Raw genomic sequence first — 15,069 nt, 5'->3', positions numbered from 1 at the left:
TCATAAGGAAGGGTTATAATTTATTGTGTGATATTATGCAGCCATATATCCTGTGCTATGCTCCTGCATAACCATCAATATTCTGGAGACCGCAGGGAAACTGCAATGGTAGAGTGTTAGGTAGGTTACGATACACTCATCTATTGGGGTAGTGCTTAGGGCACAACTCTGGCACTGGTCTTGAAGTAGTTTGTTTTTGGGTGGGTCGCAGCCTGTTTTTTTTTCTCCCCGGAGGCCTGAATGGGAGTGAAAAATGTTGGATTTTATCTATGTCTTCTCAAGGAGCAGAAGAGTCATCTTGACAATTGTTGACTTTTCCGCTCTTGGGAAGCACTGGTGAAAGTCATCCATTTTCATTCCCCTTTAATAATCATGATTGAGCACCAATTCCCACATTGGACATCCGATCCAATGATCCTGTATTGTGGATGCAACATTCGGAAGCTGAACTGAAGTCACAGCCCTATGAAGACCCATGTTATGTTCCTATTAGGGTGGGAGGTCAAGCTGAAGAGCTTAGTTGTCAACCACCACTTACTGCTGCCAGATATGGCCAAGTGCAGCAAGCAGCAACTTCCATTAGCCCCGTAGACCTTGGAAAAAGCATCAATGTGCATGCTTGACCACCCACCACTCATTCCAGAGAGAGCCTTGTGCTGTAGAGGGATGCCTTATGTAATGGGGACACTGCAGCTACAGTGGTACAGTTTTTGGCACTAAAAATACAGACTCGAAATCTGCTCCCAAAAATATGTTCTCACGAATGCATCCTTAAAGGGTTGATCTCATTTTTTCTTTGGGCGCGCACCACTCGCCATTGAAGCGTCACAGTTTGGATCAGCTGCTGGGTCATAGATCCTAGATCCTAGAATGTTAGAGTTGGAAGGGACCTCCAGGGTCATCTGGTCCAACCCCCTGCTCAGTGCAGGATTCACTAAACTGTCTCAGACAGATGTCTGAAAATTAAATTAAATATTCACATCTTCTCCCGAGACCCAAACTCACAGCTCAGTGATCGCAGGCTGGTGCTCTAGCAATGAGCCACAGCCCACAATAAATGATTCTGGCAGCAGTGGGATGGTCCCACTGCTGCCCACCCATGAAAGTTTTTATCCTCTTAATATTATATAGCACTGTGTACTTACAATTACTCATTTGGTCTTTCTACCCAGTTAATTATTCTCTTTTCTCGGCTCTATGTAGAAACAGGAAGTCTCTTGTCCCTGAATTTATCATTTCCCTCTTCAAATCCTGACCCAGCTGCTCCGCATCTCCCCCCTTCCAGGGACTTCGCAGTGATGTAGAATTGTAGTTCTAATGGTGATTCGTGGAGGGAAAATGGACCTCCAGTTTCTACATGGAGCTTAGAAGGATTCAGCTAGTCTGTTTTTAATCACGTGATGTCATAGACCTAATGGAAAAGAGAATTAACTGGGTAGAAGGGCAAAATGAGCAATTGCAAGTGCAGAGTGCTATATTATATGATGACTGCAATATATTAAGAAGATAACAACTTTGATGGGAGGAGGAGGGTTTTTTTTTAACCAAGCTCTGCAAGTAGAGACAAGATTGCCTCTGCAGCATGGGGGAAGAGAGGGGAGACTGAGATTGGTTGCACAGAGCTTCAGAGTATCACCAGCAAAAAGCATCCAGCCTGCAATCGTCGCACGCTCCTTACTAGGTATCTGGCCACTTTGAGACTGCAGTGGTGGCCGGTAACCTAGGCAATGAGCTGTACACTATTGAATAAAAAAAAATCCCTCCTTTCTTGAGAATGGAAAGAATATTTAAAAAGAAGCACTTTGCAAATCTTCAACATTTAAGAATTTGAGACAACTCCTTCGATCCCAGGAATGACAATTCATCTTCGCACACCACAGAACATATATAATAATATACAAGGTGTAACGTGTACAGCAGTAGAATTTCACAGGGCACATTAATACTAATGAAACATTGAAATGTAATTAACATTGGGATATAACTGTATTACTGAACACATTTAATTACTAAAAGGTTAGATAAGAATTAATGCAAATATTTGTTAATATGTCATGCAATAAATTATGTTTCCAAGCACAATTTTGTTTTTTCATTTAAAGGGCCCTTGTCACATGTGATATATAGTGCAATATATTCTGGTGGTTTTTTGGAAATTTTACTAAGGGTTGGATGAACATAAAGACGGAAATTCCTGTGAGGGATTTTACCAATCCTATTCATTGTTACTAGGCGTGAACGGCCATGTATGCCAAAGGGGATGTATAAGGATGGGACCCCCGATGAATATTCAAGAGCATCAACACTGAGAAATTTATAGTTGCAATCAAAATTATTCAACCCCAATTGCAGATTAGGTTTACTAGAAAAACTCATAAACTTGCCAACTATGTATCCAACTGTATCTCTAGGAACATTCAATGACTTTGTATCTTTTCGTGTCCTTTTCATTGTTTCTGCACCGCAATGATCTCTTCTCGACACTTTCTGGACCGCTCTCTGAACGACCCAAGAATATTAGTCACCTGGAGGTCAATGGGTAAGATCCCTTGTTATATTATTTGTGTTGAGCGATTTACGTTCTTCTTGTTTTATTGGTTTATTGCAAACAGCAGAAAGTTTCCAAGCTCTGGTAACAAATAAAATTTGCAATTGATGTTGAATAATTTTGAATGCAAATGTATTTAGAATGAAATTCAGGAGTGTTGCGGTGTTAGTGGTATAATGAAGACGACCACCTAACATATTTCAGAATTTATATAATTCAGAAATTAAAAACACAAAATATACTGTAAGTATTTTAGAGACAGATGCTCCTAAGGGCTCATTCAGATATCAGTAATTTTTTCTCATTGGAACTTAAACAGTCCGAGATTCATCAGCGGTTTTCATTATGTTGTCATCAGTGTTTGGTCAGTGCATCAGCTTTTATCATCAGAGTTTCAGCCGTTTTTCTCGGATGAAAAAAAACAAAAAAACTGATTGAGGTTTCTCAAGCGTCTCATTTTGATCAGTCCATGAAAAACGAACAGCAAAAAGATGGCATCCGAGTGCAGTCTGATTTTTTCATGAACCCACCCGACTTGCATTGCCGATTTTGATCTGAGCCTCGGATCCAAATCGGTCAGGTTTCCTTGATTTTCCGTGGACCTCTCGGTACAAGTGCTATCCGTAAAAAAACACAGATGGCACTCGTGAAAATTAGATGTCTGTGTCACAGGTGTGTCAGATGTAACAGACAGTCGCTCTGAATCTGGCTGCAGAATGTCACTGCGTTTGGCATAGCAGCCGTCTTCTTAATCCTTCTCATTTTTGGACCCAGTGGCAACCTCCCTCCTGCTCTGATTGACATACCCTGGTCTGGGTGTTTATAAACTCTGTCTGCTTCAGAGAGTCGCCGGTGATATTCACATTTTCCCTTGTGAAGGCTTGGAGCCATAGCAGTCGGCTAGCTTCCTCTCTGGTGCCCTTGGGGGACGTTTGGTGTTATCTCTCTGGTGTCTGCTCAAGCTAAGTTTTCCCCCTTGGTTTGTCTACCTTGTTGCCTTTAGTTTATAGTGGGAACTGACCAGTACTCATCCCCCCTCCCTATCAACGGCCTAGTTCTAGGGATATACAGGGCTTAGGTTTCCTGCTCGGCGATTGGTGTGGAATCAATATAGGGACGGTAGGGTAGGCAGGGTGTTATTAGATCAGCCTAGGGGTGTCCACTTCCCCTTTCCCTAGTGTCTGGGCTTCCTTCCCCTCATCCCTTCGTGTTGCACTTAATCTTTCCCACACTGTGCGTGACTGTCTGAATGAGGTCTAACAGTTATGACTTATATCTGTGAAAAAAAAACAGACAGAACTCATACGAGAAAAATTAAGGTGTGAATGAGCCCTTATAGTGTGAGGAAAAGACTTTTGGCATGTCAGAAGTTCAGATCGTTCATAGTCCAGGTGCCAAAATATTCACGGATTGCTAAAATGAGAGAACAGAAATGCTCAGTTAAGCGTGGTCTCCCGTCTAGACTCAGGAGGAGGTCTAGAGGTTCCTATTTAGTCTTGGGGGAGTCGAGCACTTGGTTCATTTCTTATGGGACTCCCTTTCTTCCGACAGTTCCATAGATAATAAATGGAGGGATGGTGTGAATGTGCGGCCTCTATTCCATTCTGATTGGGCATTTCAGGAGGTCTGTACACAAAGTTGTGAGGTCTCAGTCGTCGGATCCAATGATCCTCCTGGACATGAAATGTCCCTTTGAAATCCACATATGTTAAAACTTTGCACATATCTATAACTTTTTCCACCTCCACAAATATCATTGCCACTTACCAGCTTTGACACGGATGTTTGGACTCCGGATTTTTCCAGCGGAGTTCTCTGCTGTACAGAAATAGTCATTGTCATGTATAAAGCTATTAAAAGCGGACTGTGAAAAGGGGTAGAGCTGGAGTGTGCCATTGGCGTGGACGTGCCTAATGTGAGGCACGTCATAAATGTCATCTCCTGTCCCCAGGTACCATCGGAGGGTGGCGCTGGGAGATCCAGCTGCAGGGCAGGGGATGAACACCCCCACTGTGCTGGAGAATGTGATCTGCAGCAAAGAAGTGTTCACAAAGTATAAACTGGTGCTGGCATCCTCAGAGCAAGCTGCAGAGAGAAAGAAGAAGAGCAGTCAGAAATAAGGTTCTTTTATGGCCATTAGATGTATTGAACATAGCAATAATTGCACTAGAGGGTACCTGTCATTTTAAAAAACTTCTAACATTTGATAAGATTTGATTGGGGGGTGTCGGAGAACCCCATGATCACTAAAACAAAGAGGAAGAGCTTGGGCTCCCTCAGAGAGCAAAACAGAAAAGTCGAGCTCAGTTGGGTGTTCTGCCACTTTGTTTTAGCGATCAGGGGATGTTCCATTACTTGGACCCCCACCAATCTAAACTTATGATATATCAGAAGGGTTACCCTATAAAAAGCCATATAACAACTAAATACAAGGGCTGAACATACAATAATATTGACCGTGATAATGGCTGAACTCTAAAGGATCTGTCACCTTTACCGACATGTCCGATTTAGCAGAGAAATCCAGGAAACAAGGCACCAAACATCCTCCTTTTGGCAACTTTATTAGTACAGAAATATTACAATGCTTCGGCAGTTCAGGGCCTTTATCAAGCCATAAAAAAAGAGATCTGCATGACTGGATAAAGACCCTGTACGGCCGAAAAGTTGTGATTTTTCTGTACTAATAAAGATGCCAAATGGAGAACGTCTGGTGTCCTACTTCCTGGATTTCTCTGTACTGATACAACCTTGTGGAGGGTTGCACCAAGTGTTCACAGACATCAGAGTGGTGCACGAGACTCATTTATTGCAAGGATAAAGGTCCGATTTAGCAATTACTATCACTTCTCATGAAATAAGTCTGGAGCTTTTTTTTCTCAGAACTCTGTGTTGTGATGTTCCTCCATTATTGCTCTTAGAAATGTTTAATAAATGTAACATCTGGGTGATATTCTTCACGACACGACTCGACTGGACAATGGCAGGCTGTGCATACGCTCAACTAGTAATACAGCTGTCAATTTATATAAGTTCTGGGATGTATTAAGAGAAGCACAGTGTCTAGACCACGTGAAGTAACTATCTCCTTCTACTCCTCCTTGGTCAGACTTCATCTGGAATACTCTGTCCAGTTCTATAAAAAAAACATCGAAAAAGTGGAGCAAATTCAGAGAAGAGCTACCAGGATGGTGAGTGGACTGCAAACTATGTCCTACGAGGAACGGTTAGAGGATCTGGGAATGTTTAGCTTACAAAAGAGAAGACTGAGAGGAGACTTAATAGCTGTCTACAAATATCTGAAGGGATGTCACACTGTAGAGGGATCATCCTTATTCTCATTTGCACATGGAAACACGAGAAGCTATGGGATAAAACTGAAAGGGAGACGATACAAATTAGAAAAAACTTTTTTGACAGTGAGGGAGATCAATGAGTGGAACATCCAACAGGAAAGTGTTTTTGAATAGTGCTCTTCACAGTCCCGCTGTTCCAAGAAGCTTCTATTAGCGCATGAACTAGGCAGATAAAACAGCACTTTCAGCAGGGAGTTTGGGAGAGAAGGAAGCCAAATAAGGCAATGAAGTATATTATAAAAATGAATAACTTTGCAAAGGTTGATCAATAATTAGAAAAAATAAATTAGTCTTTAAGTTTCACTTGATTAACAGTCCCATAGAAGTGAATGAAAGAACTTGCAGAAAACTGAACGATTGTCATGGTCCTTATTCTACAGGACATCAGATGGGTGACAGATCCCATCAAAATCAGCAAGTTTAGCGGACTATTATCTACTGCTATATCCTCACCACCATCAGTTGTTAAAAAACAGGCAAAAGTTACAGTATTTCCATCAGCAGTATCAGTACTGTATATATATATATATATATATATATATATATATATATATATATATATATATATATATATATATATATATATATATATATATATATATATATATATACACACACACACACACACTAAGTGCTGCTTTGGTTATACATGGATTTTAATTTGAGTTACAGTGTTCTAGCCAACATTAAGGCTATGTGCCCACGTTGCGGAAATGAAGCAGAAAATTTCTGCTTCATTTCCGCATGTCCTCTCCCGGAAAAACGCATGCGGAATTCCGCACGCGTTTATTGCGCGTTTTCCACATGCGGAATTGCCTTGCGTTTTTAATGCATTGCACAAGGCAATTCCGCATGCGGAAACGCAAAATTAATGGACATGCTGCAGATTTTTGAACGCAGCATAAACGCTGCGGAAAAATCCGCAGCATGGGCATAGAACTTGCGGATTCTCATTGGGGACAATGGGATGCGGATTACCAAGCGTTTTACAAGCGTTTCCGCTGCGGAAAATCCGCAGCAAAAAAGCTTGTAATCCGCAACGTGGGCACGCAGCCTAAGTGTGAGTTATCATCTTTCCATAGAAGAAGTGATAACTTGATGATGAGATGAGGGTTTAACCACTGGGACCTTGTTAAAATAGGCGTTGGCCGTGCATGTGTATGTCCCTGCTCCATCTATTAACCAGGGCTGTGGAGTCAGTAAGCCAAACCTCCGACTCCTCAATTTCCACGAGACCGACTCCGGCTCATGTTTAAGTGATAAATTTACTGTAGCACAGATTCATCTCAGCTAAAAGTCTAAACCCTTAGATCAGACATTTATAGGACATTTCATAGCTTTCACACATTCTTATGAAAAAAATATTCCCCACAAACTGCATTGAATTACTGTACCCAATTTATTATATATTTTAGGAGTTGGAGTCGATCCATTTTATTCCAACTCCACCAAAATGGACACCGACTCCACAGCCCTGCTATTAACTATTGGACTGCTGGAGGTTGCTGAGCACTGTACTTTGTCAGTCCAGCAGCTCTTTAGAGAATGAAAGGAGCAGAAACACTTACAGTGCCTACAAGTAGTATTCAACCCCCTGCAGATTTAGCTGGTTTGATAAGATGCAAATAAGTTAGAGCCTTCAAACTGCAAACGAGAGTAGGTTTTATGAACAGAAGCATAAATCTTACAAACCAAAAAGTTATGTTGCTCAGTTGAATTTTATTAAATTTTAAACATAAAAGTGTGGGTCAATTATTATACAACCCCTATGTTTAATATTTTGTGGAATAACCCTTGTTTGCAATTACAGCTAATAATCGTCTTTTATAAGACCTGATCAGGCCGGCACAGGTCTGTGGAGTTATCTTGGCCCACTCCTCCATGCAGATCTTCTCCAAGTTATCTAGGTTCTTTGGGTGTCTCATGTGGACTTTATTCTTGAGCTCCTTCCACTAGTTTTCAATTGGGTTAAGGTCAGGAGACTGACTAGGCCACTCCAACACCTTGACTTTTTCCCTCTTGAACCAGGCCTTGGTTTTCTTGGCTGTGTGCTTTGGGTCGTTGTCTTGTTGGAAGATGAAATTACGACCCATCTTAAGACCCTTGATGGAGGAGCGGAGGTTCTTGGCCAAAATCTCCAGGTAGGTCGTGCTATCCATCTTCCCATGGATGCGGACCAGATGGCCAGGCCCCTTGGCAAAGAAACAGCCCCACAGCATGATGCTGCCACCACCATGCTTGACTGTAGGGATGGTATTCTTGGGGTCGTATGCAGTGCCATCCAGTCTCCAAACGTCACGTGTGTGGTTGGCACCAAAGATCTCGATCTTGGTCTCATCAGACCATAGAACCTTGAACCAGTCTGTCTCAGAGTCCTCCAAGTGATCATGAGCAAACTGTAGACGAGCCTTGACATGACGCTTTGAAAGTAAAGGTACCTTACGGGCTCGTCTGGAACGGAGACCATTGCGGTGGAGTACGTTACTTATGGTATTGACTGAAACCAATGTCCCCACTGCCATGAGATCTTCCCGGAGCTCCTTCCTTGTTGTCCTTGGGTTAGCCTTGACTCTTCGGACAAGCCTGGCCTCGGCATGGGAGGACACTTTCAAAGGCTGTCCTGGCCGTGGAAGGCTAACAGTAGTTCCATAAGCCTTCCACTTACGGATGATGCTCCCAACAGTGGAGACAGGTAGGCCCAACTCCTTGGAAAGGGTTTTGTACCCCTTGCCAGCCTTGTGACCCTCCACGATCTTGTCTCTGATGGCCTTGGAATGCTCCTTTGTCTTTCCCATGTTGACCATGTCTGAGTGCTGTTCACAAGTTTGGGGAGGGTCTTAAATAGTCAGAAAAGGCTGGCAAAAGAGATCTTTAATCCACACATGTGAAGCTCATTATTCTTGGTGCCTGAACTACTTCTTAATACTTTAGGGGGACCAAACAGAATTCTTGTGGTTTGAGGGGTTGAATAATAAATGACACTCTGAATTAACTTTTTACGTTTTAAAAAACAAAACAAAAACAAAAACAAAATTTGCTGCAGTGCATTTCCCACTTCCAGGCTGATCTACAGTACAAATGTCACAATGCCAAGTTAATTCCGCATGTGTCAACCAGCTAAATCTGCAGGGGGTTGAATACTACTTGTAGGCACTGTATGTGTGGCCATTGTTCAATTCCAACCGGACAGTTCATAACCCTTTTCTCACGCTTGGAAGAAGTCCCAGCGGTAAGCGGTGGAATAACCCTTTAAGTACACTCAACTATCCAATTTCATAGACCAGAGCACTATGAGATACATAATTCACACAATATGTGGAAAACAGAATGTTACAATGTCAGTCTGTCCACATAAGCTGAAGAGCTGAAGATTGATATAATATTCACCTTCCATGAACCAATATATAAATTAACTAGGTAAGAAATAAAATGCTCTGCTTCCTCCATTAATGTGCTCAAGGGGCTACTTGCCGCTGACTCGGTGGAACTGACTTTAATTGGATGTAAGTGTGGAGGCCACGCGCACTTTTGCACCTTGTGTGAGGTTTTCTTGTATTCTGTAAGGATAAGACAAAGAAGGGATCTCTGGATCACTGGCCACATGCGTCTCCGTACGTGGGCGTTTGTGCTCACCCGTGCATGTACAACATAGGGAAAGTGTCCTGGTTAATGAGCCATTATTGAGAAAACTTATTTTAAGATGCTGTAATATGAAACCATACAAATTATTTTTTGTGTATGCGGGGCTCGTAAGACCCTGGACATCAGGTTTCTACGGCAACTGAATAATTGTAGAACTCGGGACAACAATGCAAAATTAAAGCGAGCCTATTGTTATGTCCCTTAAGCAGCTGTAGATGTATATTCAATGAACTGCAGCTAAGTTTTGTGTCGAAGCTGATTTTTTTTTTTTTGTATTAATTTTTCTAGTATACTGTGCAGACTATTCCTGTCGGCAGGCTCTAATTTTCAGTTCTCTCTTATCTAGTAGGTGAAGTCTACCTGCTACTTTTCCCAAACGCAGCACTCAGAGCCATGAGAGATTCCTGCTCTCCTGTCTCTATATAGCACATGATCAGAAAAAGCAGCAGCATGGAAAACATTATACAGCAGTACTGAGCAGTGTAGCTGTGAATCTAGCAATGAGATTAAAGAACCCTCTTTCTTAGTAGCTTCCTTCTTTTCTACCCCCTTTCTTATTTCTCCCTTTCCTCTCCATATGTAGCACATGATCAGAAGTAGCAGCAGCATGTAAAACATTATACAGCTATACTGAGCAAAGAAGCTGTGAATCCAGCACGGAGATGAGATAACGCTTTCTAGAAAACAGCAGCTTATTTCTCTCTCTCTGTAGCTTCCTTCTTTTTTTTATCCCCTTTCCTATTTCTCCCTTCTCTCTCCATTCGTAGCACATGATCAAGAGCAGCAGCATGGAGAACATAATACAGCAGTACTTAGCAATGTAGCTGTGAATCCAGCACTGAGATGAAATAACGCTTCCTAGAAAACAGCAGCATCTTTCTCTCTCTCTCGGTAGCTTCCTTCTTTTTCACCTCCTTTCCTATTTCTCCATTCCCTCTCCATATGTAGTACATGATCAAAAGTAGCAGCATGGAGGACATAAAACAGCAGTACTGAGCAATGTACCTGTGAATCCAGCACGAAGATGAGATAAAACAATTCCTGGAAAAAAGCAACAGAATCTCTCTCTCTCAGTAGCTTCCTTTTTCTTTTTTTTTTTTTTTATCCCATTCCCGGTTTCTCTCTTCCCTCTGCATAAACTTCTATATGTTGCCTCCCCCTACACATCATGTAAACTGGGTCCTGAGATCCCAAAAATGTCCCCATTGTACGGGCTCCTGAGAAATCTATGGGTCCATACATCACTCCACCCAGGCTCATGCAGGAGTTGAGCACCTCTGTGCAATCGGTGGGGGTCTCAGTACCTGGATTCATACCAATCTACAGAACATCTTGAACATATGCAAAAGAAAAAAGAAAAACTTTTCAAAGTTTAGTTCCACTTTAAGTTTGTTCGCCCTGAGCTCCCTGGAGGGATCCAGTACATCGCTCCGGTTATACAGAAATCACATACTGCTGATAAAATATATTTTTGGTGTAAATATAGAAACGGTCTTGAACTTCGGAGCCCTGGACTAAATATTCATGTGGCGGGAGAATTTCAGATTAAGGATTCAGTCAAGCACAAGGATGTCAGGGCGCCGCGCTGGGACGCTCGCTTGAAGGAAGCCTATTTGCAAACATCAGAAAGGTCAATGTAAAGTTTGTGCCATAAGTACTATTGCTGCATGGGCGGTATTATTTTATTATTAATTGTGCCTTTAATTAGTATATTGCTTCTTTGTAATTAGAGGAAGAACTGTTGAGATCACCGACACAGTAGACACCGTACCTGCACGGCATGAAGTTACCGTCCTAGAATCAGCAAACAGACCGGGACATTGAATACTGCGGATCACAGACATCTGAGCTGCCCTAGTTTTATCAGCCAGCGACTTGGATATCTGAGGTGCTTGCTGGCAGAGATCAACCTTGTAGTAATGGGTTTTTCCAAGCTTTATCCTTAGTAGAAGTGGACATGGATTCAATAGGACCCCTGTGCAAAATAGTATACGAGACCCATGCTCTTCAATGGTTCATCATGGAGTACCAACTTGTGTCTCTCTAACAATCCACCAGTAATTGTGAGGGTGCAATCTAATAAAAATGAAAAAAAAAAACTATTTTTAAGCAGACAATGGCCCTCATTCACCTTCTGGGCCATTGAGCAGATGCACAGGTAACATATGGCATATCCTCCACTGATCCTTAGTATTCATGTAGGATTCATGGGGTCCGACCAATACATACTACTTGCCAGCAGTTCCGGATTTGCCAGGACTGTATTAATATTTTGGAAACAGTCCTGGCAAATTCAGAGATGTCCTGGACCAAGAAGGGTTTGGGGGTTACATAAATCCCAACCACAAATGGGTGGTAGAACCTCCGTTGGGGCTAATACGTCTCTAAATTGCCACCAGCAATATTGGTAACTATGCCATTTAGCATAACAATAGTGCTCTTAACCCTTCACCCTATGTTTTGTTGCTTGGTGAAGGTCCAAGGCTAATGGCTTGACCTAATGAGCAATCAATCTACAAGATGCACCAAAATATTGTCATAAAAGGAGGACATCTGCAATGTGTAGACTCGAAATGCGCAACCTTTACTCATCGGGACCAAGAAGGAAGTTGTCGGACATGTTTTGCGTTTATGTCTACACACCCTTGGTCTACGTTGTGTTTGCTCTGAACATCTGTCAGGTGTAATAAGATAAGAAGGGTTAATTATTACAGATTATTCGCCCGGTCTCCCAGTTCTTGGGTACTATAAACTCATGGGAATATATTGCCTTCAGCTTCACCAAATATTGTGCCAGTGGGGCGGAGGAAAAAGTCATTATCGATCCGTAATGAGAGTTTGTTGAATGATGTAAAGTCATGGTAAAATTAATTTTATGTTTTTCTGAATGGGGCAAACACACACTTTATCTTGTAACATCAAGAACTTTGGAGTCCGGAAGTCAAAAGAAAAATGGAAGATTGGTCAATTGTGGAGAAAATGGGAACAAAATGTAAAAAGGGATTAAAGAGAGTTACTAGGAGAACACGTTGATTGAGTCGTCTTTGAACTGACCACCAAATGTTTTTGGCTAGGGCGTCAGTAGTCTGTGGCAGCCGCATGGGAGCCATGTGAACCGACTACTACCGGCCGGCATCCCAATGCCTCTTCTGATTAGTAGGCCTGGCATGATGTATAGGATTACCGCTCGCTGGGATTACAAATCAGAGGAGGCGCTGGGGATGCCAACAAGTAGGGGGCAGTTCACATCTGGTGGTCTGGGGTCCTGCAATTTTATTCACCCATCTCTAGTGGATATATATCTGGAAAACTCATCTACTGGATATGCTAGTCCTTCACTGTCCTGGTGAACTTGTCCTATGCTTAATGACTAAGGAAACAAACTGTTCCCTCCAGGTCTGCTGACTCTTAATTTATGCTGCATATTCATGTGTGCTATTTGCATACCATTAAATGCAATCTGCATTAATTATGTGAATTTACATACAGAAGGTTCAGTATAATTTCTTGCACAAACAGGTCAATAATTGATACGTTTACTGCAGCATGCAGGGCAGTATCAGTATGATATTGCATGATACTGCTGTAAAGCAATACTTTCTATGATCGGACATCACTGCCATTAATAAACACAGTAATTCTGTGAAGTGTTGCCTACTGTAGCACAGTACCCTCCCGCGTAGCACAGTGCCCTCCAGCAGTGTAGAACAGTGCCTCCCCGTAGTGTAGAGCAGTGTCCTGTAGTACAGTGCCCTCCTATAGTGTAGCGCAGTGCCCTCTTGTAGTGCCCTCCTGCAGTGTAGTGCAGTGCCCTCCTGTACTAGTGCCCTCCTGTAGTACAGTGCAGTGACCTTCTGTAGTGTAGCGCAGTGCCCTCCTGTAGTAGTGCCCTCCTGTAGTACAGTGCAGTGCAGTGCCCTCCTGTAGTGCAGAGCAGTGCCATCCTGTAGTAGTGCCCTCCTGTAGTACAGTGCAGTGCCCTCCTGTAGTAGTGCCCTCCCGTAGTACAGTGCAGTGCCCTCCTATAGTGTAGCGCAGTGCCCTCCTGTAGTACAGTGCAGTGCCCTCCTATAGTGTAGCGCAGTGCCCTCCTGTAGTACAGTGCAGTGCCCTCTTGTAGTGCCCTCCTGCAGTGTAGTGCATTGCCCTCCTGTACTAGTGCCCTCCTGTAGTACAGTGCAGTGCCCTCCTGTAGTGTAGCGCAGTGCCCTCCTGTAGTAGTGCCCTCCTGTAGTACAGTGCAGTGCCCTCATGTAGTGCAGCTCAGAGCCCTCCTGTAGTGCAGTGCCCTCCTGTAGTACAGTGCAGCGCCCTCCTGTAGTATAGCGCAGTGCCCTCTTGTAGTAGTGCCCTCGTGTAGTGTAGTGCAGTGCCCTCTTGTAGTACAGTGCCCTCCTGTAGTACAGTGCAGTGCCCTCCTGTAGTGTAGCTCAGTGCCCTCCTGTAGTAGTGCCCTCTTGTAGTACAGTGCAGTGACCTCCTGTAGTACAGTGCAGTGCCCTCCTGTAGTGTAGCGCAGTGCCCTCCTGTAGTAGTGCCCTCATGTAGTACAGTGCAGTGCAGTGCCCTCCTGTAGTGCAGCGCAGTGCCATCCTGTAGTAGTGCCCTCCTGTAGTACAGTGCAGTGCCCTCCTGTAGTACAGTGCAGTGCCCTCCTATAGTGTAGCACAGTGCCCTCCTGTAGTACAGTGCAGTGCCCTCTTGTAGTGCCCTTCTGCAGTGTAGTGCATTGCCCTCCTGTACTAGTGCCCTCCTGTAGTACAGTGCCCTCCTGTAGTGTAGCGCAGTGCCCTCCTGTAGTAGTGCCCTCCTGTAGTACAGTGCAGTGCCCTCCTGTAGTGCAGCGCAGAGCCCTCCTGTAGTACAGTGCAGCGCCCTCCTGTAGTATAGCGCAGTGCCCTCTTGTAGTAGTGCCCTCGTGTAGTGCAGTGCCCTCTTGTAGTACAGTGCCCTCCTGTAGTACAGTGCAGTGCTCTCCTGTAGTGTAGCGCAGTGCCCTCCTGTAGTAGTGCCCTCCTGTAGTACAGTGCGGTGCCCTCCTGTAGTACAGTGCGGTGCCCTCTTGTAGTAGTGCCCTCGTGTAGTGTAGCGCAGTGCCCTGCTGTAGTGTAGCCCAGTGCCCTGCTGTAGTGTAGCACAGTGCCCTGCTGTACTACAGTGCCCTCCTGTAGAACAGTGCCCTGCTGTAGTGTAGCACAGTGCCTTGCTGTAGTGTAGCCCAGTGCTCTGTTGTAGTGTAGCCCAGTGCCCTGCTGTAGTGTAGCACAGTGCCCTGCTGTAGTGTAGCACAGTGCCCTCCTGTAGCGTAGCACACTGCCCTCCTGTAGCGTAGTGCAGTGCCCTCCTGTAGCGTAGTGCAGTGCCCTCCTGTAGTGTAGCACAGTGCCCTCCTGTAGTGTAGCCCAGTGCCTTCCTGTAGTACAGTGCCCTCCTGTAGTGTAGCGCAGTGCCCTCCTGTAGTGTAGCACAGTGCCCTCCTGTAGTGTAGTACAGTGCCCTCCTGTAGCGCAGTGCCCTCCTGTA

The 15,069-nt window shown here is 43.9% G+C and overlaps 1 protein-coding gene across 2 annotated transcripts in view; it reads right to left on the bottom strand.

Annotated features, from left to right (window-relative positions):
- DSCAML1 (DS cell adhesion molecule like 1) overlaps window positions 1-15,069 on the bottom strand; it is a 239,937-nt gene that overhangs the window by 188,942 nt on the left and 35,926 nt on the right. For both annotated transcript variants that reach the window (XM_073657068.1, XM_073657069.1), the window contains exon 2: window positions 4,316-4,633. In XM_073657068.1, coding sequence (XP_073513169.1) covers window positions 4,316-4,633 — 318 coding nt within the window. The remainder of the gene's footprint in view (window positions 1-4,315; window positions 4,634-15,069) is intronic.

The sequence above is a fragment of the Phyllobates terribilis genome, unplaced genomic scaffold (assembly GCF_046119375.1).
Source record: "Phyllobates terribilis strain yellow unplaced genomic scaffold, ASM4611937v1 Scaffold_12__6_contigs__length_324123572, whole genome shotgun sequence".
NCBI lineage: Eukaryota > Metazoa > Chordata > Amphibia > Anura > Dendrobatidae > Phyllobates > Phyllobates terribilis.
The sequence above is the reverse complement of the archived record's forward strand: the minus strand, read 5'-3'. Positions and strand labels throughout refer to the sequence as shown.